At 42.3% G+C, this 26,078-nt stretch overlaps 2 protein-coding genes across 2 annotated transcripts in view; both read right to left on the minus strand.

Annotated features, from left to right (window-relative positions):
• The window catches only part of PRKCZ (protein kinase C zeta), a 40,324-nt gene extending 38,379 nt beyond the window's left edge, over nucleotides 1-1,945 (minus strand). Inside the window, exons 1-2 of the mRNA XM_084220252.1 lie at nucleotides 1,723-1,945; nucleotides 789-977 (exon numbers count right to left, since the gene is read on the minus strand). Of these exons, the coding sequence (XP_084076378.1) occupies nucleotides 789-859 (71 nt within the window). The 5' untranslated portion in view covers nucleotides 860-977; nucleotides 1,723-1,945. The remainder of the gene's footprint in view (nucleotides 1-788; nucleotides 978-1,722) is intronic.
• Nucleotides 1,946-12,333: 10,388 nt separating this feature from the next.
• GABRD (gamma-aminobutyric acid type A receptor subunit delta) lies at nucleotides 12,334-25,244 on the minus strand (the record flags this gene model as incomplete). Its single annotated transcript, XM_084220088.1, has 9 exons — nucleotides 12,334-12,633; nucleotides 12,955-13,166; nucleotides 13,729-13,884; nucleotides 14,796-14,933; nucleotides 16,245-16,327; nucleotides 17,122-17,342; nucleotides 17,695-17,762; nucleotides 18,300-18,412; nucleotides 25,177-25,244. The coding sequence occupies 9 exons, from the start codon at nucleotides 25,242-25,244 to the stop codon at nucleotides 12,334-12,336; spliced, it is 1,359 nt and encodes a 452-aa protein (XP_084076214.1).
• Between the last annotated feature and the right edge of the window lie 834 nt (nucleotides 25,245-26,078).

Below are 26,078 nucleotides of genomic sequence, written 5' to 3' on the forward strand. Positions count from 1 at the left end.
AAACAAAAGCATTTTGTTTTCAATACATTTTGTGAAGTGACTTCCATAACTACATCACATTTAATTCAAACCAGCATTTTTCTACACCATAATGTAAGAACATGCACAGTTGTAACTACATTTAGTTATTTAGCAGTAAAACACCAGAAATGATCACTCAAGTCACTTCTTAAATGCCAACAAGTTCAGTCTAAATACTTCCAATCAACTTTAAGATCTACTTGGGCCAAATAGTTCACTCCTCAAATGCCTTAAATTCAGGCCTTGAAGGAAGACAGGAGAGACTAAAGCAACATTATTTCCCAAGGTCCTCAGAGTGGCAGCCAGCCAATTAGATTAAACATACCTGAAAATTCAAATTTCATGTTGCTGCAATAAAACCTCCCTGTTTTTACTGTCAACTGAATGAAGTCATAAGGGACCATGACATTCTGATTATAGACAGGATAAAATGTAATAACTGCATTTGGGTGCAGGAGATGGATCTAACCTGGCTGTGACCATGGAAATCAATAATCCACCAACCCACAATAACTGCGGGTTTGTCACTTATGCACATTTTCTCCCCTTGTAAGAGAAGAATAAATTAACTTTTCTTCTTGATCAGCATGCTGCAGGAGTCTGACTGGTATTTTAATAGCTCAGAAGTTTACCTGCCTGATCTGATGTTAATTACAAATCCACCAAAGCCCTGGTTACTTTATCACTAGGTCAGACCACGAACTCCTGCTCAATACACTTCAAAAATAGACAGGTCATAACACAGAGGAAAGGACACACTGACTTACCCACTGTAGTGTGTTTTTACTCTGATGAAGTCTTTGTTCAGATCAATTTTTGAGCCCATTCTGCTAGGCATGGTCTGTATTTAGCAGCTATATAAAATTATAAGTATGCAGAAATAAGTTGATTCAAGATAGATTCTGCAGAGCTTCACATGTGAAATCTGTTTCTGCTCCAGATGATTCTCAATCCAGCTGCAGAGATAAAAAAAACAGAATATTGATGAATATATACACACTGCTAAACAAATGAGTTGTGTCAAATTTTAGAAACACAAATAGCTTTACATAGAACAGCAAAAAAAATCAAAAGAAAATGTGTAAGACCACTGACCTGCATAGAAATTAAATAAGATTGCTTAAAATTATCCTGTACAATTTGGCTTTACAGAAGTATTTGAGGATGTTTTCTTAAAAATCATCCAAGAGCTCCCTCCTGGCTGAAATACTCCACAGAAGTTTTTACTTATTCATCAACACAGCATCTTACTCTTTTCTCCCAAAGAATCAAGTAACTAAAAATAGTTTTTTTCTGTAAATAAAACATTGCAGTCAATTACTATCAGCTACAAATTTACCCAAGAGAAGCAGCAGAGGAACTCCGAGGGGCAATTTAGCATACCTTTATGATTAGAGCCTGACAAACATCCTGTTTATTCCAAACTACCGCCTCACACATGAATGCGTGTATCCAGACACCTCCCTAAGCCCGCTGTCCGGGCAAGCCGGGCCACAGGTACCGGGGGAGCGGAGACTCCCGAACCCCCCACCCGACCCTCCCGGGGGGCTCAGGGGAACTCGCGGCCCCTCCCGCCACCCGGGTCCCCCCTCAGCCCCGGCCTGCGGGGAGGGGCCGGGACGCGGCAGCGTCGCTCGGGACGGGCTGGCACCGCAGTTCACCGCACAGAGCGGTCTCCACCGGGACCGACCGGGCTCCTACCTGCTCCGACCGCCGCGGTCCCACCCCACACACAGGGGCCCCGCGGCGCGCAAGGGCCGCTCCCCGAGCCCTGCCCGGCTACACCTCCGCGGCCTCAAGTTGCTCAAAGTCCCGCAAGGAAGTTTCGAAGCGGACTTTGCCTCTCTGCTGGCGGTGCCCCGGCGGGGAGCGGCGGCGGCGGCCGGCGGAGGAGCCGCGCTGTCCCCTCAGGTGCCCCCTCAAGTCTCGCCCCAGGTGCCCCCCGCGCCCCTCAGCCGCTGTCCAGGCTCAGCGCCCCGCGCCCGCGGCAACATGGCGGTCTGAGGGCGGGAGCCGCGGCCAATGGAGAGCCAATCCCCGCCCGGGTCCCGCCTCCCCGCCGCCAATGGCAGCGCGGGAACCGTTACCTGGGGAGCCGGAGCGTCCCGGCCAACCAGAGCGGGCGGGGGGGCGGGGGGGAACACCTGCAGCCAATGGGAGCGCGGCGCTGCAGGGAGCGGCGGCTGAGGGAGCGGGGCGGGGGGGGGGGGGGGGGACAGGTGTGAGGGGACAGATGTGAGGGGACAACGCTGAGGGAACAGTGCTGAGGGGACAGGTGAGACGGGATAGTGCTGAGGGGACATTTGTGAGGGGACAGTGCTGAGTACTGAGGAGACTGCTGTGAGGGGACTGTGTTGAAGGGACTGTGCTGAGCGGACAGGTGTGAGGGGACAGCGCTGAGGGGACAGGTGTGAGGGGATAGGTGTGAGAGGACAGCGCTGAGGGGACAGTGCTGAGGGGACAGTACTGAGGGGACAGGTGTGAGAGGACAGCGCTGAGGGGACAGGTGTGAGGGGACAGGTGTGAGGGGACTGGTATGAGGGAACAGGATGTGTGAGGGGACAGCATTGAGGGGCTAGAGAACATGTAAGGGAGATCAGGTGTGAGGGGACTGGTGTGAGGGAGGGAGGACAGTGCTGTGAGGGGACAGGTGGAAAGGGACAGTGCTGAGGGGACAGTGCTGAGGGGACAGGTGAGAGGGGATAGTGCTGAGGGGACAGTGCTGAGGGAACAGTGCTGAGTACTGAGGAGACTGCTGTGAGGGGACTGTGTTGAGGAGACTGTGCTGAGCGGACAGGTGTGAGGGGACAGGTGTGAGGGGACTGGTATGAGGGAACAGGATGTGTGAGGGGACAGCATTGAGGGGCTAGAGAACATGTAAGGGAGATCAGGTGTGAGGGGACTGGTGTGAGGGAGGGAGGACAGTGCTGTGAGGGGACAGGTGTGAGGGGACTGAGCACTGAGGAGAGGTCCTGAGGGGACATGGATGTGACTGATGTGAGGGGACAGAGTTGGAGGGGACATGTTCTGAGGGGAGAGGTGCTGAGGGGATAAAGGCCAGGTGCTGATGGGACAGGCCCTGCCTGCCTCCCCTGGAGCTGCCAGAGCTACTTCCCAGAAAATCTCAGCAGGAAGCCCCAGCAGTGATGTCCGGTGAGTGTCAATCCAGCATCCAGCCCAGGGAGGGGCCACTCAAAGTGGCTAAAGCAGGAAAATCACAGCTGAGATAATAAAGAGGGAATAATATCAGACTGGCCAGATGAGAGAAAAAAATCAATATATTAGTGGTGGAGCAAACAGAGTTCCACAAGAGGCAGTCTGTGACATGTTTAATGCTTTGTAAAGTTGGGTTTGAATGTTTTTCCCTAATGATGCTTTGATATTTTGCTTCCAAACTGTGAATGAATCAGAATCTCCTGTGTTCTGCTCACAGAAGGTGGGATGATGAACTCGGAGAGTCCTCTAGTGGAAATGCTGCTCATCCTGCCCAAACAGCTGCTTTCCTTGTGTACTTTAAAACTTTCCTAAGCAAATCAGCTTAGGAAAGAGCAAAAGAATTGCTTTGGGGCTTTTCTTGATACCCACCATTGGGCAACATGACCCACCACATTTGAAAAATAAAACAGGGAGACAAAAACTATTAGGATTTTTTTGGGAGGGCTACCTGGAGTTGAGCAGTCATGATTTGTATTTTGATATGGAAAAAAAATAATTGGTCCTTGGTTTTCTGCTATTCCATGTGTACACCTACCTCAAGTTTTTTCAGGCATATTTAGCACTTTCTCAGCACCTTTGTGGTGCTTTTGGGGTTTGTGAGTTGGACAGTTGGCAGCAGTGTAGCTCTGAGGCTTCTTTTAGTGTTTCTACAATCTTCCAAAATACAAATAAATAATAATTGGCATTAGTTTAATTAGCAGTAAATGGGGAAAATGTATTCCCATCTGTTGAGATCTTTTCTCTGACACCAAGGAAATGCAACCTATTGCTTCATTTATCAGTCTTTAATAGAATTATTTGTGTGTCCACTGCTAATTTTATCTTATTGGGAACTCTCAATTTGGTTTCAAAGTGGGTCCTTAAATCTTCATGTGTTCTGAATTTCTCTCTGTAAAATGGAGAACATTATGTAAGGTAGGTCTACAAACATAATTCTTTCAGGTCAAGGTAGTCTTTGATCTCCATGTCAATTAAATGCTTCAGATCCTTGAGCTGTTGGATTGGGAGATAAAAGGTTCTTCAGAACTCTGATCTGAAGTTTTGTGTGGTTTATTGCTGTTTTTTCTTCTAGCACAACTTACCAAGGAGAAAAGCTCAGGTATATTTTCAGTGCTTGATGAAAAAAAATCTCAACCATAATATTTTTACATCTTGCAGAGAAGTTGTGTAGTTGGTCACTTACTGTCCATGCTGTTGCTTTAGAAATCTTGTTTTGGGTTGGTTTGTATTATATTACAAGACTGTTTAAACAGTTGAATTTCTCAGTGGATGCTTCCCACTTCTGGGCAGGTGGCAGTTTTTGGAGAGGACCTTGGCTTTGCTCTGTGCATTAGCTGAATAGGTTGTAACTGGTTTGAAACACAAGTTGTAAATCCTCAATGTATTCCTTTTTATTCTCCCTTTATTTTTCCAGATGGCAGGCACTTTTTTAATCTACCAAGCCATCCTCAAATTAATATTTGCAATATTTCTGTCACCTACCTCTAGATTTGAAGAGCTGACAGGCTCCTACAGGTTTTTTTATTTGATTTGATTTGATTCCAGGTGTAAATGAGATCTCTAAAATTTTAGTTCTTTTAAAAATCACCATTAGAATCTTTTCGTATCAGATCTTTTAAGAGCAGTGATCTGAAGCAATCTGTTTGAGAAAGAGAAAACTAAAAAGGGTTTTGGTTTTTTCCAAATATTTCATTTCTGAAATTCTACTTTCAACACCCAGTCATATCACAGATTATCTGTATCAGCGAAAATGTGATTTATTCAAGAATCTAATGGTGGTAGTCCAACTGCTGCAGCCTGGGAGTCTGGTGTGAATTGTTTTTTTGACTCGAAGTTATGAGTTCTCCGAGCATTCTCTGTTATTTCCCGGCAGTGATGTAAATTCCTTTCAGGCTGTACATCCGCACGTTTCCAGCAGATGGCAAGAGATTCCCAGGCAACTCGCTGGGAATCACGGGTGTGCAAACGATGCTTACAAGTCGTACGTCTTTATTTAGTGCTTCAGGGTGTTGAGAACTCTTAAATCAGTTGAGAAGGAAAAAAAATATCTTTAGGTTAAAGATTTCATTAATCTAAAGTACAGCTTGAGCCGTCAGACACGAGGTACTTGTCTGTTTCTTGCAAGGCTGACCAGAAAACTCCTCCCTCCCTCCCAAACTCTCCAATGAAAACATCATCATGGCAGCTACTTTTTCCAGAGAATTGTTGCAAAAAAGGGGCAATCGGTACTAATTTCACCTCGACAGGAGACAGGTATCCTGTTAGTACTTGAATCCATGACTCAAAATCTTCAGCTATATTAAGACCTTTCAAGTTTCCAAGGTTTTAAAGATTTAGTAGGGATTAGAATGATGCTTTCACACTGCGAACTAAACAACAAAGAAATTGAGAGAGACAGCTCATATCTCGAAGTGCATGTGAAGTGTGAGTAACCAGTTCTGTATCACTTTAGAATAAAAATGCCTCCCCATAGAATGTCTCTTTAGCAGATCAAACCAGCAGCATGTGCAGGCTGCTCTCCAGCCTACTTACTCTCTTCTTTTGCCAAGCAAGAGACTAGATATTGTTTCCATTGAAATAACTGGCAGTGAAATCCTTGGGTGCAGTGGGAATGAATTTGGGCCAGATGCCACAAAGTTTGGATAAAAATAATAAGGCAAAGCATTAATATATTTGAACATAAACTGGAGTAAAGCAGATATTCAACATAATATCAGAAATCACCATGGCAATTCTTTGTAGATTTTCTTGCTGGCTTGAATATTAGTGTTTTTCTAGCCTGTGTTAAAATAGGCAAAATGAATAATGTTTCAAGCCTATTTTAAGCCAACACCTCCCTTACTTGTCTGTCTTATATAAGATAGAAGCAACCAGAAGCTGACTCTCTTGTTGACACCTCATTAGCCAGGAGGAGAAAGAATTCTATGAGTAGCCCAAACTACACATCTTTAAAAGCAACTAAACCCAAACCTTTGTGCTTCTGTATTTACCTTTTCAGGATATTTAAACAACCTGTTTGATTTTACAGTACTATGCATATGTGCGCTGCAATTGATAAAGAAAATGTAGAACCTCCTGTCCTTTATATATTTGCACATACAAGCTGTATATGCAAAAGTTTCACCCACAAAGATGAGGGTAGGATAATCTTAAATATATCCGTCAAAATTTAGTTAAAGATGTACAGAAATAGTTATTTTGTATTTGTTTAAAGCTGGAAGAAATGCAGCAATAAAGGAAGAACAGCCTGGATGGAACATTATACCAGATGTTTTACAGATTACTCTGTATTTCATCACTCAGTCTTTATTTAATCTTAAGGCTGTAGTAATTGTAATACTGGAATAGCTCAATGGCCTATATATTGTTTTGCTACTTCCAGCTCTGCCTGTTCCAATTGGCCAAAGCTGGCCAATTATTTATTACTGTGGAAAGAAAAATGTTCTCTCTACTCCACTTGGTAACCCCATGAATGAAAATGGAGTTTTGTGATATTTGTGCTGCTCTTAATTGAGATTATTTACCCAATGAACAACTAATGCAACCTGGATTTGATAGTAACTAATGTTACCCAGCAACTATGTTAGAGATGCTTGGGCCAAAATTAGGAAAAAGAGTTTCTTTAAGAGTGTGGAGAATTTGAGGCATGACTTAAACTACCTTTTTCTCTCTATTGCACGTATGGGGTTAGTAGTGTGCAGTGTAAGGGAGTGAAACAGGGAGGAAAGAGTGTGTTTGTGTGGGGGAGTGTTTGTGTGGGAGTGTGTTTGTGTGGGAGTGTGCTGCTTAATTATCACAGCATTGAGTTTCTTGCCTTTTATGTAATAATCATTGGAAGGTACAAAGGTTTGTCAATTGAGATTTTTAGTCTCCCTGGTTTTTATAGCTGGGCAAGAAGATTATAATAGTTTTACCTAATATGTTCTTTTGCCAAAGAAAAAAAAAATTTCCTCTTCCCCTTTCTAAAAGGAAAGAAAAAAGGGAAAGAGAACTGAGGATCAAGGGAAACAGAAGTATTGCAAGAGTTAAAGAAAGTGTCTCAGAAATGCAGAATATTTGGATTTACTTTTTTGGACCAATCTTTTCATGGAACAGTGAACTCCCAATAACATCTGATTAGTTCTGTTCATACAATATTTTCTGACAGTCTGGGCTTGACTGTCTTCTCAGATTTGTTTTTACTGTGCAGGACTTAGTAAAAGAAATAGCTGTGGCACAAAGCTGGTATAAGGAGAGAGCAGATCCCTGATGCATTATGTAATGAGGAGCTTAGATCCTCTAATTCTATTTCAGACACAGTGCCTTTCTCATCTATCTACCAAATCCATCCAAAACCACATATTCATTGCCAAATTTTTATTCAGTTTTCACTGGGAAGAATCAGCTCTTTATGTTTGTAACATATATGGCACACAATGTTATTTTAATATCAAACAGGCTTTCAACCATGGCAAGTGGTTTAAGCTGCTGTAATAAACAGGGAAGGAGGGAGGTGCTTCAGATTTTTTTCTCAAACAAAAATATTCTCAGAAACTTTCAATAAGCTTTTTGTTATCTATTCTGCTTTAAGACAAACACACAGGGTGCTGTTTTCCCCTAGGGAGAAGTGCTTTTCCAGGGTAATGACTGGGAGTATTTAAAATCAGAGCAATCGTATTAAGTGTTTTGTTGTCCCAACAGCAGAAGCCTCATTGAGCTAAATTGGTTTCACTACATTATCTATTGGATTAGCAAACCAGTTCAAAACTGATGTGAGAGCTTTAACTGAGATAAATGTTTTCCTTTTTACCCAGAAACAGGACAGACATTTCTGGTTTTTAACCTCTTCATAGTGCTGTCACTATTACTGCCAGCATTACCTTCAAACAAATGCAGTATCTTGCTCTTCTTATCTTTCCTTTTGTGCTTTCTGATTCTTTCCAACCTCATGAGGCAGCAATAGCTATTTTTTCACATCAGTACAGCATTGTGCATAAGTGCCCCCCAGAAAGCTCTCATCAACACACAATGGTGCTTCCTCTTCTGTTATCAACGCCAAAGGAGAGTTCTGCAAACCCTTGGGCACTGAAAAGGCAGGATGTCATTATGGGCTGAAATCTCTAGGGTCATTCTGATTTTCCTTCTAATGCATTTTATCTTCCAGTTCAATAGTTGGAATGCCTATTTTGTCCGTTTATAGAAGCTCCAATTTCTGTATATCTACATTTTATTAACACTTCACATTTAGAATGATTACATTAACACATATCCCACTCTTTTTCTCACAGACACGCCAGTCCATAGAGCAGTACTATAAATTGCTGAAAGGAACACAAATGCTTTCAGGTGCAGCACAGAAAAAGTGCCTTCTCATCTGTCACATACTTTTTTTTATGGCACTAGTACAACCCATCCAAAGTCAGCATTCAACTGATATCAAATTTGGCTTATTTCACTTTATTAAGGGCATCATGAAATTAGAGTTGAATAGAGAGTTGTCTTTAGATGTTACTAGGTCTAAAGCAGTAATGTCTGAGGATTTTTAAATACGATGATTTTAAATGAAAAAAAGTTAAGCACATACAGAAGTACAGAAGATCCAAATTTATGCAAAAATCCAATCAATTCACCATACTCCTGTACTGAAATGTCTCCTCAAAAGTTTGAATGGCATCTGAATTTTCAGTTTCTGGCTCTGGAAGCCAATTTAAGAAAATCTCCCTCTTGTTGATGGAGGTGTTTTGTCTTGTGCTACTCATGCAAGTGCAACAACAGCAGCTGAAACTCCTGTTCTCCCCTCAGATCCCCTTGTTTCTGAGATGGACATGTTGCCATATGTGTGCTCACAGGGCACTTCTCCAACTCCCTGCAACCTTCTGAGGTATTTTTTGCCTTTTATTTATGCTTCTGTCTACATCACTGTAGGTAGTCTGACATTCTGGCTTTGGGGCTTTTTGAGGAGATTGCTGCCACCCTTTACTTTGATCACTCACACTGAGCTGTGCACCTTGAAGATCTGCAGTCAAACTAGAGAAAAAATTCACTGAATAAATCTTCTGGAGCAGTCAGCAGGACATGCAGCCTGTGACTGTCTCCCAGATGGAGAAGCAACTAATTTTGTCCAATAACCCCATGTGATCAGTCCGTTGGCTGCAGTGTAAGGAGTTATGTCAGGTGCACAATTACAAACTATTACTGCTGAAGTAATTAGATTAGACATTGCCTTTTTAATATCTGCAGCCACCTTCTTGCTAATTACTCTCAATAACTGGCCACTGCACACTAGAGGGACTAAGGCAGTGCTTCCTTCTCTGCTCTTTAATAAATTTAATTCCCAAATCATGGATTATTTTCTTATGTTTTGCACTCCTCAGAAACTTGCTGTGAATATTCCTCCAGCTGGATTTAGTCAATAATTTCACTCTTTGCAGAAGTTACCAACATTGACAGGCTACATAATAAACTAATAGCTGGAGAAAACAGTGGGATACAAAAAGGCTGGATTCTGCTTTCCCAGCAGAAATTAATCTGATTTTAAACTAAAGATTATTTCTGATTTTTGCAAGTGTAACAGAGAAGTTGGCAGCACTGTGGTCTTTCTAAAGGCTGTAGTATTTTTGTGGTGATGGATCAGGGAAAAAGCAACAACTTAGTAAGGAAAAGGCATTGTAAAGTCATGCTTCTGCTGCTTTTATTCCACTCTGCATTAAATCATTATATAGAGCGGTAGGATTTATTCAGAGGAAGGCAGAAGATGTTGCGTTTCCTTGGAGAGAAAGTGATTATGACCAAAAACACACTTAGAAAAAAATAAAGTGTATTTCTGAAATGCAGCATTCCATCAGCATCAGGAACAAACAATAAGAAAAACAAATTAGAAAGAGGAGAAGCAGGAGGGAAAGAAAAAAGCTTGATTACCTGAATGTATTGAAAGAGATGCAGATTTTCATTTGCTTTTCTGGGTAAGATGACATTTGAGTGATGCTTGGCCTTAATTCAGTATGTGAGCCTCAGAAACAATGGTAAATAGTACCATGAAAGTACTATTGGATGCACTTACCTAGCTGGAGGATAGGATTTGACTCTCCTGAAGAGCTTTTCTTCTGTAAAACTCAAAGATATAGGAAAGAAATCATGACAGCAATTTTTCAGACAATGCAGTGGAAGGTTTTGACTGAGATTTCCCAGCAGCTCAGTGGTGAGATTTGGGAGCAGAATCCAGGTGTCTCAGTCCAGAGTCAACTTGGTGAGGGATTGGTGGAACAATCACACCTTGATGTCACTTGGGGTTTTCCAGCACTCTGTTGGCTGACAGCTTTTCCATGATAACAGAAACTAAAGATTGACGTGAGCCTAAGACCTACAGTGGAGTATATTTTCTATTACAGCCCAGTTCAAGATCATTCTTTTTTTCTTCAAAGCATTCTCTTTCTTATTTCACTGATACTGAACAAATCTTATTCTAAGTTATAAATCAGTGCTAAAATGTTTTATCTTTCAGTGCTGGTCATATGAAATCAAACTTTAAATCACAGCTGAGTTAAGGCAGGAGGAATGTGCACATACTCCACCGGGAGCAAATCCTCCTTTCAAACTTATTGTAACTATTAATTGTCAGCCACACATTCAAGAGCTCCATCCTAAATGCCAGCAAAGCTCTTCTCTCACCTACAGCCTCTGGCTTAGTCTCTCTCCATGCTCCTTTCAATTGCAGCTTTCAGCCTCTTGCTTTGCTTCCTTCTTTTCCTCTCTTTCATTTCACCTTTTGTTTTGTGGCAGTCTCTATTTTTAAAACACTCTCACTTTCAAGGCAACAGTATCCTGAAAATAAATTGCCCTTTTGTAATCTATTCTATTGGCTTCCTACATTAACAATATTTCAGTTGTTTTAATCCATATTCCAATATATTTACTGTGGAGATTTTAGAGAATAATTGTGAAACTAGTTTGTTGTGAGTACTGTGTTCACTTGCTGAGCTCACTGAGATTATTTACAGAACAAAGTGTCATTTTGCAGGAGCTGGGTGAGAGATCTAGTCCTGAATTAAGCAGTGTGTATGAGGACCCATAAATTTCACTGTTGAATAATGGAAGTGAAGAGGCCTAAGAGATTAGGTCAGCCTCTGAATAAAACCAGCAAAAATATCCAAAGCAACGGAATATCTTAAAGTCAGTTATGAAATTTTTTTACTTCCTTCAGCTATTTAGGGACAGATTCAAAAAGGATATTTTCAGAGGCACACATGGTAGATTCTCAGTGAAAATTAACAAATTCTAAAGTCATTCGTGCAAATGGAGTCTGACTTCCTTCATTATCAAGCACCTTTCAAATTTTTCCCAATCTAACACAGGAAGCCTGAGCTTTCCTTGTGGTTCTAAACCACTTTATCTATTTTGGGGCCTATTAAACTAATAAACATTTCTGTGTTTAAGTGTTTAAACTTTCATTAGCTCAGATCTGAAATGTAATACAGTCATTATTAACAATTCAGTAGAATTTTATGTAGTATATTTTATTTCATGCTGTGACTAAGAGCATTGAAATTTTTCAATACTTTACCCAAGACAAATAATATTTTAAGAAAAAACCTCCACTCCCCTCTATTCCCTTTTACTTTGTTCATGAGATTTTTCTGATTAAAAACTCCAACTTTAGCGCTACTGTTAAACCTAGACCGGCCCACAGATGCAGAAAACCACTCGTGCAGAAGTGAGGAATGAGCTCTTTCATTACAAATAAAAAGGAAATTATCTGAGTGTGAAAAGCCAAATCTTCATTACTGATCAACCTTGAAGTGGAGGAAAACCATGGTCATTTAAGATTTAAACTTTTGCTACAAATATGTACATATGAAAAGTTGTCTCATGGTGTTACAGGAAAGGAAGAGCTGGAATTGTTTGGCAGAGTGCAGTCTTACGTATCAAATCAGGTCAGCAATAAATTGCTGCTTTAAGTAGGAATTCATAGCAGGACCTTCTTGACTTTGGAAGTGTTTGAGCTCATTGGAAAATCCTTTGAGAAGAGGTGCCTCAATTCAGTTTCAGTGAGGGCTTTTTAGCCTGTGGGTATTGTTTCGTTTGTAGGTCTTGGGAAGAATTTTCCTTTTTTTGTTGCCTTTACATTGTGTATGCAACCCAGTATATAACATTGACTGCTGCAAAGGCTGCTGGGAACACGGCTCTGGCATAAATGTCAATGGTGTCAGCATCAATGGGCTTAAAGAGGGACTTCAGGCCAGTCTTTTTGTCCAGTTTCATTCCCTGCTGCTGTTTTGTCTCTCCAGTTTCTATTTCTATTGTGCCATATGATCCAGGCAGGCTTCTGGGAATTCGGTGCTGCCTGTTGGAAATGGCCAGTTCCTGGTTCACACCAGCTATGGAGAGGGAAAACAGAACAATGGCATTCTTCACGTTGATCTGCAAAGGGAAGAGGAGAACAATGGCAATTTATAGGGCAAGGACAGTGTCATTTATCCCAGCTATCAGTGGCACCAGCATGGTGAAACACCCCTGGGATCCAAATGTGGTGAATGGGATTTAACCCCTGCTTTGGCAGAACTGATGGAAGACTCTGTGCTACCACATACAATTCTGGTTATGGCTTTACATGCTCTGAATTACTGAAGCACCATCAAGAACATTCTCAAAGCCTTTCCTCTCGGGAAGAATTTGTTGTAAAAGGTCATGAAGCAGGGTGATTGCTTTGGCAAAATTATTCCCAGTATCACACTTACTGACCTCTGCACTCTGCCTTCTCGCCTTGATCTTGTTCTTCTGCTTTTTCATGTAGTCAGCATTGAAATGTGCAAAGGCATATTCCACCAGTGCAGCAAACACAAACACGTAGCAGATCCAGAAGTAAACGTCCAGGGCCTTGATGGCAGAGGCTCGTGGGAGTGAGGATCGGGCACTGACCATCAGAGTGGTCATTGTAAGAACAGTGGTGATACCTGCAGGGCAGCATAAGAGAGAAATATATGCACTAATATACATAAATATATTTATTCATATGAGGCTGAGGATTATTTTCACAGTAAAAGCCCCTTAATACTGGGGCTTATGATTTTCAAAACTTTTAAGAAACTGCATTTGTATGGCAGCTTTGAACAAGTTATCCTTGGTTTTATCCTAGATCAGGAAAAACAAACCCCAAATACTTAACCCCCAAACACTTTTACATCTGGGCTGGCAACCCTTAGTCAGACAAAAAGACCCGCAAGCTTCAGGAACATTTTTTTGCCACTGTCCCAGTTCCTTCAAATCAATTCCTTCATTTCTTTCACAGTCATTACTGCTTTTAACCCTCCCTAGGTGGTTATTTGCTGTTCCTTACTGAGGAACTGCTCTGATAACATGACAGAAATTAAACCAGGAGAGAAATCTTTCAAAGAACCCTCCCTTCTGCAAATGTAAACGCAGTGGTCATAAATGCACCTTAATGAGGATTATCAGAGAGCACAATTCCCACTTGAGCACTCCCTTCCCCGTGAGTCCCCAAGCCATCTGTTTTACCTAGTGACACCCTGGCAGGCACAGCTGACTGGCTGATCCAGAAGGACACCCACGACATGGCCACCAGGAGGATGGAAGGGACATAAGACTGGATGATGTAAACACCTCGATTTCGCCGAAGGTGGAAGTGGAGACTGAGCCTGGGAAACTGACCTGCTGGAAAAGAGAGCAGGCAGAAGAGATTCTGGCTGCGTGAATTACAGTTAGATTGATATTTAAAATGACATTTCAGATAATGACACAGAGCTACACTCCTTAGCATCTTCTGCACAAGGGTCACCAAAAGCTTTTTTGAAAGGTGTTCGATTGATGCTTCATAAACCCTGCACGAGGTACTGCAGCTTTCATCAGCTAAGAATAGGTCAAATGATTTGTCTCAGGTCATATCAATGCCAGATCTGAAAATAAAATCATGAGTCTTCTCAAATAACAGTATTGCTTCAAAATGTGTACTGTCTTATCATCTGCTGTAGAAAGTCCTCCAGATACTAAATTTAGATTTTTTAAAAGGCCAAGTTAATTTCAAACTCAAAAAAGAGCTTAGAGGAGATGTGCAGCATAAATGAGAATCTGAATACATGAAAGAGGATGAAAAATCAGCAGGAAAGAAATGACTCCAATCTTGTACAAACATTGCAATAAGCCCAGTGATAGACATACACACCACTGACTTCTACGGGGTAGAATTAGACTGATCTGACTGTACGTCATAAGCTCCGTAACATCAGGGCTAATGGAAATTTTTCTTGATCTGAAGTTGCAAATTAGGTCAAGAAAATGTGAGCTATACCTCAAGTGCTTTTTATCAAGTGCTGTCTGGCTACTCCATGCGCTATTTTGTCAAGCAGAGAGAGCTGAAGGACAGAACACGCCACAGTGGCTACCTAGAGGCTCAGCAAAGAATGGCACTTCTTACAAGTGGAAGATGAAGGAAACTCTTATCAGAAACCTGACAGGTTCTTAAATTAGTTACTTAAGAAGAAGGATTTTCTATTATAGATAGAGGAGGTTTCTCTCTGTGGGAAGAAGTCAGATACTGTCCCTGAACTGAAGAAAGATTCTGTTACCAGATTTGAAGTTCATAATTTCTGTTGTGAACTGGTAATTGGTAATTGTGAATTGAGCAAGCTGCAGCTTATCCAGCCCATGGATCTCCTCCTGGTTTTCTGACCAGTGGTAGACAATGTCTTCTGAAGAGTAGCCATCTGCCAAAAGAAAGCTGAATAAACACAAAGTTCAAGGGAGAAATTCAGAGCTTAGAGAATTCATAGTAGAAGTTCCCTAATTCCTCTGCTATTCTGATTTCCACCAGACACGTTGCAAACATGCTGAGATTCAGTCTGGATAATTCTCTCTGCTTTGGAGAGGTGCAGGGCACCAGGGCCGTGACAGAAAGGGGGGATATGAATGAGAGGATTTATGTAATATGCAAATCCACAGGAAATCAATCTTTCTAGTTTTGCTGTTCATTGACAACTTGCTACTAAAGCATCCATTTGTTTAAAGAGATTTTATTTCTGTTTGCTTCACTGAAATGAAAACCCTCAAATTCAATTAAAACCTTCAACCCCCACCAAAACTCCCTGCAGAACTCGCTGGGAGAGGGAATGAATTGCTGGGGCACTGTCTGCTGCCTCTGCATTTGGTGATTATGTAAGTAAAACTGTAGATTGCTATTTTTGACAGGATAAAATGGTATTGTGGTTAACAGCCTAGAAAACAAAGTCAGTGACAAAAAAGAAAACGAGAAACTTGCATCAACAGGCCAAGGGATCTGCTCAGGATCTGGTATTCCCAGATCTCTGCAACCCTCAGGACCTGTAGGTCCCTTGATCTAAAAACCAGATTCTTTTTCCCTGACTGGGTGGTCCCTGCTTGTGTCAGTGGTGATTTTCATTCAGAAGTATTAATGCTCATGGGAATTACATGCTGATCATAGATTAAATACAAGCTGGATAAAATATAAATCCATTCTTCACCCTCCTTTGTGAGTACAAATGAATTAAGCCCATCCATGCACTATTCTGATGGATTTCTGTGTAACAGATACACGAATGCCAAGGCCAGTTAAAGAGCTATGTGAAGGTTAGTCACAATGGCATTCATTAAAAGCAGGGAATTCTTTCTTTTTCCTATTTTCTCATAAATTAAAAATAGCACATCACATTTTGCCTGTGGGCTTTTCTACTTGTTCTCACTGGATTTGATACAAACCTCAGTAATGCCAGTGACTGTCACAACTGCACAAGGTTTCACATGAAGCACAACATTCCAGACATTTGTCAGCAGGACTGTACATTGTTCATCGTCCCTACATCAAATCCTAGAGATTTGGATTGGACCAGGGTTGGACTGGTACTGAAAACTCCACAGTCTAATGCCCAACACAGGCAATGAAGAGAGTTCTGTTCACTTAAACCCCAAGTGACTAAAGCAGAATCACCCCAGCCAAGTGCAGCTATCTCAGCACCATGTATGCAGGCTTCACACAAAACACAGAGGTACTCAGCCCTTACAGCTCTCCAAATCCAACATGCATTCCTGCTCATCCATTGGGTACTTGGAAAGGTCCATGTCACAGGCCACTGTTGAGGTAATCCTGTTTGGAGCAACAGGAACACCAGTTAGTGACATTCAGACAGAGCCTTTTCCTCAGAACTCAAAAGACTGAGTGGAAAACTTTGAAACCTTAATACTAACAAAGGAAACTGTTTTCAAAGTCCTGCTGGCTGCTGCCTGAGTCTGTGGGAAACCCAGAGGCAGAGGGAATTGAAAAAAGGTCAAATGACTCGTCCAACGTCAGAGGATTCTGCAGCTATTGATGATGATAAAAAGGAATTTTCTGATTCAATCTCCTCCCTTTCACTGTCCCCAAGATCACTACCAATACCTTAAGGGGGACTTTGGACTTACAGTTTCAAAGGTGCACATTCATTATTTTTCAGAACATTACACAATTAACTGTCAATATAGTTACTGAGTTCCAGCCACAGCCCTCTTCAAAAGTGAGAAATGCTACTTTGTCTGTGTGAAAGTTGGGGAAGCTGAGCCTAAATCAGGCTCACAGCTCCCTTGGAAAATAAAGTGAGGGAGTGGAGAACAGAATCTTTGCTCTGTATTCAGCAACTCTTTGCCTAATGACCAAAGGCATGAGAGGCTTCTCTCCCACTGAGGGCATTCTGGACATGACCAGTGACTGCAGTGCAAAATGTGTTAGTGCTGCCAAAGAGACCTTCCTGACTTCTCATAAAGAAAAAGATAGGGAGATAGGAGCATTTCTTCAGTTTTTAACCAATAATTATTTCAGGAAATCCTCCTAGGAATGCTGAGTGATTATAGAACATTCAAAAAGTGAACACACAACAGAGAACACTTGTACTGTTTGCCACTCACCTGATGCTGTATAAAATGACTCCATCTGGCTGGAGCCTGATAAGTTTGTTTTCCACAGTCACATCATGGAACCAGGCAGACTTGGCATTGACTATGAAAGTATCTGGCAACCAGAGCTTGTCCACAAACCTGCTGTCCAAGCCCAGAGTTTCGTTGGTGTGGTTGTAAGACAGACGATCGTCTCGCCAGCTCTGGTGCAAAAATACTGTCATGGTGTATTCCTGTGACAAGAGAAATCCTCATTAAGAAGTGATGCTGACAATGATAATGTCTTGGAACTTAGCCAAAAATCAATATCTTAGCCTAGAAATATATTATTTGCTTTCAGTGCAAACGCATATTTTTATACTTAGCCAGGGAGCTGCCCAAGCAGTGGTATTTTGGTCATATGCTCCTACTATGGATAAGCACAGGATATAAAAAAGTGATTCAATATCAATGTTGTACATAACACATTGCTAGAATTGCATAGGTCTTGATGGAGAAAATCAGTTTACATAGCTCAACAAATGCAGCTTCTGGCTTTGAACCTTTGCTTTTTTTAAAGCAAAACTAAACAATCTGATACTGTACCATGTTCACTTCTGAGATGTGGTCAATGCTGGCTACTTCGATTGCCAGAGCAACATTAACGGGAGGACCTGAGGAAAAAAATGTTTGAATGGGGTCTTTAATATCATCATAGTACCCATAAATATCAATGACCCTGACTGTTAATTCTTTCATCAGTTCACTGAAGTGTTGTAAAGTACATTCTTAAAGCGAGTTTTAAATCTTTTACCAGTTGCACCCTCAATTCCCAACAGCACACCTCACTTCAGTGATAAGAGACACAAGATAAAAATCACAACTACTGAAAACCACAGACTCCTTTCTGGAAATCACATTATCTAGTTTAAGACAGCATGACTTCAAGCAGATGCAGAAATTATCACCATTTAATGAAATACAAAATTCCTTCAACTTAGATGTCAACGATTTAAGAACTGCATCAAAAGCCTGTCTTGCTGTTGAACAGTCTGTCTCTTGTCAAAATCAAGAAAAATGTTGATTGTTTTTTTTCCAGTATCCAAGTAAAAGATAATCACAACTTTTTACTTATTTAAAGTATGAATTTCACATAAACATCAGAAGGATTGTAAGAACCAAAGAGACATTATTCATTCTCCAAGTCTCACCTCCAATCCCAGGCCTGAAATTTCGTGCGTACCCTTTCATCAAATCGTCCAGGTTGGGCAACCAGGAGATTTCAATGTTGGAACCTATGTAATCTCCGATGTCACTCATAGCTCTGGGTGAAGAGAATAAGTATCTTAAAATTTCCCATGTTTACAAACAGAATGACAGAAAATGAAAGTTATTCACTTGTTTTACACCAGAGACCACCTACAGTAGAATCAGCTATACTGGAGATTTTTATAGGTAAGAAAACCATTTCAGATATTTCTGTTTAAATCAAAACAAATTTCAGGCAAGACTGTGGCTTCTTTAAGTACACGCACATACTTTTAAAAGTTTCTTTCTTTCTAAAAAAAAATAGGAAAAATACATTTAGAAACTTAGAAAAGCATGAGGGAAAGGAAGATACTTTGTATACTGCCTAGAATGCATCTGTGAACTCCGAAATGCAGCTGTGACAGCTTCTTACTGTACAACAGCCGAGATCAAGAAGGCTGGTGCATTGTCAAATGTGACAGGAAAACAGGAAAAACTGCACATCTGGAATCTGGATAGCAGGCAGCAGGTTTTGGTCGGTAGATGTGTTGCTGTGGGGTTTGTGCTCATGGCACAGCCTCTCCCAGCAATCAGGCTCCCTCTCCCAGGTGCCTCTTCTCGCCAGGCCAGAGATGCTCCTTGAAGACTTGAGCCCAGGGTCTGGTTGCCATTTGCAGCCCTTGGCAGCTGCCAGCCCCTCAGCCCTGGCACAAGCACTGATGTGGATATTCCTCCATCTCTTACAAACCAAGGCAAGGTTGTGTTGTCTTCATTATCTGTTCAAGCTGGCAGGCTCCAGTTGAAGATCTGTGTCTGCTCACATTGTTCCTCTCGCTGCACTGTGACTGACAGGGCAGGAAGAGATAAATGAGGGGCTGGGACAGTGTCTGACAGCACCATTTGCAAAGAGAAGATTTCCCAGTGGTTTGAGAGGACCTGTGACTGAATGCAAGTACTGGATCAAAGCTGCCTGAGTACTGGTTTAGCATCTTCCACTGATCCCAGCTCTAACTGTGGCATTTGAGAGGTACCTCTGACTTGTAACAGAAGAGAAATGGTTAAATATCCATGGAAGGCTGCAGAGTAATACACCACAAACACATTCTGCCTTGGTACTTACATAACTTTCTTAGAGTGTTCATGTGACATTGACCCACATAAAGCACATGGTTTTTCTCTCCAAAATATGCCAGCCTGGGCATTCAGCTCAGCACAAGCAGTTATTGCCAGCACAGGAACAGAGTATCCTACAATAAGCAACTCTTCTCACAGGAGACTGAAAGAAAAACCTTTGCTTGCCCTGGTCTTAAAATTCTTGTCTGGGCTCAATTATATAAGGAAGGAGTTCTGGGATTACAACGTGTAAATGTAAGTTTTGAGCAGCACAGACACTGAAGTCTTGCATTAGCAGAGCTGTCAAAGCTTCTGTGACCTCCTAGCACAGGGACACTGCTCCAAGTGCAACTTCATTAGTTCCCAGCAAAATGTGATGTTAAACTGCATTTCTAAGATTTCCTTGCCTGAGCACACTGTCCTATGTTCCTCTCAAATTACAATCCCCGCTACTTCTCAGCTCCCTCTATCTCTTCTGAGGAAGGATCTTGGAACACTCCAGGATGTGTTTTCAGCTACATAAATTGGAATAACATAATTGATTTAGACAAGGGCTTTGAAGATTTATAACAGATGTTGACAGAGGTTTTTTCCTTCTTTATTTGGTCTCATCAACTATATCAACACTTCTTTCTATCAGACTGCTGGTCTTTCAATCATCCAACCATCATTATTTACTGTAGTGTAATTATAGCTTTATAATAAGTTTGTTTAAAAACATACTTATTTGTAATTCACAAGTCTCAGCCACAGACATGGAAAGGTGTTTCTAATCAGTAAAATGTCAGACATCCTTTTATATGTAAAGAATGGTACTCTTTTCCTAATTAAATAGCTACAATACACTTGAATGAATATACCTGCTGAAAATCTCTTTGACTTCTCAATAGAAGGTGATGCTTTTCAGCTTCTGTTGCTAAAGCAGCAACCAAGTTCAGTAAAGTGTTTTGGAAACAGAATTCAAGTCAGAAGGTGACAGCACTGTAGTGATGTATCCCATGTGCTGATCATGTTTTGACAAAGCTTGGAGTTCAGCTGTTCCCCTGTGTCAGGATTCTATTTTAATGGCATTAAGGAAAGCCGTGGAGCTCAAAGGAAGTTAAAATGATGAGAGTCAGGTTAAAGACTGAGGGCTACAGCCTGCCATGTGTTTTAAGCAGATTACAATCTAGAGGGAGTTTTACTTAAATATCCATGACACAATTAAAATAAATCTTGTTTCTATTATTAATAAAGCCTTAGGGTCAGATCATCAGTGTAACAAATGTGCTGGAGTTAGTGGAGCTATATGCACTTAATACCAGGGGGGTTATTAAAATATTACAGCTGAAATAATTTTATGGCTCAATTTACCATGTGGTGAAAACTCCTTTGAGTCATTCCTCTAGACTTCTGCACATCACATCCAGTGCTTTAAAGTTACAAGAAGAATGGTGGGAGAATTTCCTTCATCCTTGATAAGCAGTTGGGATTATAAATGGCCTAAAATATTATTCATTATTGTACCTGAAAAAGGAAGACCAGCATAGAAAAGATGCATTGGAAGGGATTAACTTTTCATAGTGTAAGCAGTAAGGATGAAAGAAAGGCAACTATTATTAGTTGATTCAGCAACTTCACTTCCTAATGTAAGCTGCTGTAAAGCTTGTTTCAGTAAGAAAAAGGACTTAGTAAAATCAAGATATTGATTTGTCAAATCCAAGGGGTAAAAAAGCTCCTGAAAAGCTTCTCTTCAGTTTGCACCAGGCCAGTGTGGAGGGCCTCACTGGCTGAATGGCAACAGCCCTGGGGACCTCTGTGCCTCTGGAAGTCATTCCCAAAGGGAAAGCTGAAGAAGATGATCCACACTCTGACTCTGTACACATCTCATTTCAGGCAGATATTTTTGAGAATATGTTTGCATCTGTCCATATCTGGAGCATTGGGAGAACTTCAGCTGAGCTCATTGAAAACAGATTACTGCTGTCTAAACCGTGGAAGCAATAGTGAGTTCTCCTGCATAGACAAAGGGAAAGGAAATCCCCATTGATAAACTGCACAAACCTGTGGAGTTCCTCTGTCCCTGATATTGACACAGATTAGGGAAAGCAACTCCAAGCAATGAATGTCACATGACAGAACAAAGAAATGTCTCTTTCAGAGCTAAGTGGGAGCAGTTCCAGAATAAAAGTACACATATCCCAAAATCCTCCCAATCCAAGCTGGCACCTCCCTCCCAGCTGCTGCAGGACCAGGTCTTCCTACAAATGTGGAATGATCTGGGGGAGAAGCATCAATCAACTTGGACAGCACATCTCCAAAGGCTTGTCAGACAAGTGAGGCATTAGCCTGTCTTTGCTCTCTTCCAGAACACTGCTTGAAAACACTTGCTAGAAGTTTATCAATATTACTGGAAAATATCTGGTATTTAAATCACACCAAAGCAAGAGGCAATCTGTAAGTTCCATGTGAATGAGAGCACAACAGCAGCTGAGCAAGGGATAGTAATAGCAATTTCATTTTTGCCCAGCAGTGCCAAAATCTCCAGGATGACTGCAAAAAAAGCTGAGAATCCTTAAGTCAGTGGCCAGTAGGACACGGATTTGAGGCCTCACTGGTCAGGAGGGTGCACTGATCTTCTGAAAAGTTCACACAGCAGCAAGATGTGGAAAATCGCTTTTTGCATCTTCTGTTTCTTCTCTAGATCTGCTAACCTGATTCTCTTGGGGATTGTAGCATGGTTATTATATGAATCTTTTAACCTGGCAGATGGAAAAACCAGTTCAGCTGGAGGACTGGGATCAGTATATTTCATTTTGATCAGCATTTGGGACAGATGTCCAAGATGTCATCACCACTGAAGAAAACTTTTCCTTGGGAAAAAGACAAGGAATATCCTGCAAGGTCAGTGAACAATCTGACCTCTGCCAAACTCCAGGATTATCCAGAGCAGTATGTATATCCTTCCCATCTGCCATTCCAGACTCGAAGGGAAGCTCACTGTAAATATGTTTTGTATTTTGAAATGTAATTGAAAAGGCATTAGGCTTAATTCATGGCAACCTTTAGAACATCAAAGCCTCTCTGGCAGTTTTAAGCTACAGAAAATGGACCACTCTTTGCATACATTCACGTGTTAAAGCTGCTCTGGTTCCACAAATAGAAGTAAAAGGCTTAGGGAGACACACAGCAGAATGACAATTAAATGCAAGAGTATAAAAGTCACTTAACAGAGTGGAAACTTAAATATTAAATATGCACCTATTCTAATTAGAGAATTAAAATCTCATTCAGTGGGAAATTACACAGTACAGACACACACCCCAAAACTCGTTTCAGAAGTGCTCTTTCCTCATACAAATGAAGAAATATTTCTCCAAATGTCTTTCTGCAGATGATCTCATTCACTGTGGCACATTTATTATTGCAGCATCCACAGCATCTCAAACCCTGATAAAATAGTGGAAGCCACAGCCTTTGTCCTGAAGACCTGTCAATCATTTAAATGCCAAATTCCTTGCCACTAATCACTGTCTTGAGCAGACCAAAACCCACTTTTTTTAAAAACTGTTTACCTGACAAAAATGTGCTGACTTAGGCTGAATTTGGCTCATTCACTTCAGACAAATAACACACATGACAGAGAAATTGCTTTACACACAGCTAAACACCCCAGGAGGGTATTCAGAAATGCTCTGAGGAAGCAGCCTGCATACATCCTCCACTTCCCCCCTCTGCCAAACCATAACATTATTTTCACTGGTGGTTTTGCTTTTGGGAAGTCTCTTGTCTCTTTTGTCTTCTTGGTGAATTTCAAACTCACCAAAATGTTCTTCCTTTTTGGAATATGGGTTTTTTTCAATATACAGTGCACAGAACTCAGGAGCAGAGAATTTAGGGGTGTTGGATGGCCTCTATCATCAAAATTCTGAATCACACTGCATTTAGAAAACAAAATCAGGGCTTTCAAATGAAGCCATTGGCAGTTTTGCCCATTAATATGCGGCTATTCATAAAAGCAGCTCGTACCAAAAATAATTTTACTAATGCAAGGATAAAATTTCACTTCAGTTCTGTTTAACTGATCCAAAGTACACATGCAAGCAAGGCTACTCCCTTTATACAAGATTAAGCAGTGTCCTGCCATTGCCACCCTAAATCCTGAATCTAAACAGAGAAGCTCTCCTTGACCATGGAATGTCTGACACTTGGAAATATTTGGAAGACTACAACCTGAACAGTTGGAATTTCTGAAGTTAGAATTTGCCTTGCCTGAGTCTGCCATGAGTGGATGTATTCCTACCAAACAATTCATCACTATTGTGTAACTGGAGAAAGAAAGTCAATTAGGGAATTAATAATAAAATAAATAATGTATCCAACAAACACATATCCTGGCAGTTGCTGTGCCTAGGAGCAGACCTTGGAGACAGAGGCTGAGAAGACAGACTCTTCCTCAAAATTCTCTCTTTTTTTGGTCTTATGTACTCAAACATCACTTCTCAACCCCCAGCTTCAATGGTAGCCCAGCTGCAGAGGGAGAAACAGGATCATTGAAATGATGGGCAAGATCTGGGTGCCCTTAGGTAATAATCAGTATTTCCTCTGCCTTCACTGTACCACTGGAATGCTTCAGAGTCTGAGGATGTCAGGATCTGACCCTGGATAACAGATTCAAGGTCACAGGATAAATCATTCTGTCAATCCTGACTAAGAGCAGTTGACTTGACACTTTCTCTGAGCAAGATTCTTTTCCTTCCCAGTGAAAAAAATCAGATCTCCCTGATTAATTCCAAAAGGTGTAACAACAATGTTATGTTTTACTACAGTTCCCACTTTGCCTCTTCCACTCCTCTGAAGCTATTAAGGATGACTATGAAGCAGAAGATGTAAGACCCCTTTAATGCCACAACCACCCCTGCTCTGGGGGGTGTAGGCATGTTTTTACATGCAGCAAGTTCTTTTTTACTCCCCCCTCTATTTTCATTGCGTAATCGTGGCAAGCTTTCTCCACATCCAGCCTCCAGATCTGGAGAGAATAAGAATATACCGAGACCGGCGCTGGTTGCCTAGCTAACACCTTCGGAGGGAATGTGACTGAGAGCTGCAAATATACATTTTCCTTCAAAATTTATTATTTTTTAAAAATGGTTTGTGTTCTCCAAATTTTTTTTCCCCCTAAGATCTCTGACAGTCTCCTCCTGCTAACCCAAGTTCAGGAGACTTAATGAACTCATTAGAAAGGGATGGTTGGATTTTGGGGTTTTAATGGCACCTATGGAGGCCCTAAGCAGGGCTATTCAGCTCGTACCCCACTGGTTGTGCTGGGGTTTATGGAAGAGTTTCATGTTCAAGCAGGCCCCTACAGAGCTGCTGGAGGGGCTGAGGCTGAGCTGGGATATTGCAGTGCCTTAGAAAAAGTGCTGCCCCCAATTTAGAGTAAGTGCCCTCGGGAAAAATCTTCCAGGAGCATCCTGTTAAAAACACAGCCCTTGACTAAGCCAAGAAACTGCTGCTCAACTGGCAGAAGTGCATTCTCAGCTAGGGAATGAAGAAAGAAAAAACTGAAACACATGAGGCACATTATGGAAACTCTTCAGTCAAGGGCCCTTTTTCTCCTGAACACTCACTCAAAGCAGTCGTGGCCCATAAGTGCAGAAAGCATCCCTGGGCAAAAGTGGGAGCCCCAGCCAGAGCTGGCATCACTCACTCCAGCTACCCCGAGAGAATGATAAGATGTTTTCTTACCTGATACACCTGTGCTGTTGGGTGCACAGTAGAATCAAGGCAGGAAAAACCCAGGTAAGAAATTCCATTTTACTCCCATTTATTAGACAGCAGCGACCAAAACCCAGGTTCCCCGGCTCTCCTGGCAGCTCCAAAGCTCCAGTGGCTTTGCCATTCTTGCCTGCTGCGCTAAGTTGAGGCTGAGTTTAAAGCGATGGATGGTTGCTCAGCAGCAGCAGCCCCCACAATCTCCACAGTGCCCGGGAGCCATGCAGGCAGCCCGGCACGGGAGCAGGGAGCAGGGCAGCTCTCTTCTCCTCTCCTCTTTTCTCCTTCCCTCTCCTCCTCTCCTCTGCGGGTGGCTCAGTCCCGCCCGGCTCCGCTGCCCTGCTCCCGCATCCCTCCCCTGCCGCTGGCTCTTCCTCCGGCCGCTCTGCCCGCCTGCGAGGCTGCTTGCCGAAAATAACCTCCAAAAGGATAGATTAATCCCACGGAGCGGGGTGGGAGCAACTCAAAGTGCTCCGGAGCCACTAATGTCCTGCGCGCATCGTGCCGGGGAGGAGCAGGAGGAGCTGCAGCCCGAGCCCAGGGCAGGGGCGTCCGGTCCCGGAGCGCTCGGGGGCGCGGAGCCGCCGTGCCCGCTCCGCACGGGGCATGTGAACCGCAGGCACCGCCACCGCCGCCGCCGCCACCCCCCGCCGCCCCCCCGAGCTCCCGGCAAATCCCGGCGGCACCCGGGCACCGCAGCTGCAGCCCGGCTCCCGGCATCGCTCCGAGCGCACCGGCCATGGAGCCGGGACCGTGCCGAGCGAAATGCCGCCTCTCCGCCGGCTGCGCGCTGTCCCGGCCCGGCGGTACCACCGAGAGGGGCAGAGCCCGCAACACAAACTTCTGCCTCGCCGCTCTCGGGCTCCTGGGGGGCT

This window comes from Fringilla coelebs, assembly GCF_963513975.1.
Source record: "Fringilla coelebs genome assembly, chromosome: 22".
Lineage (NCBI taxonomy): Eukaryota > Metazoa > Chordata > Aves > Passeriformes > Fringillidae > Fringilla > Fringilla coelebs.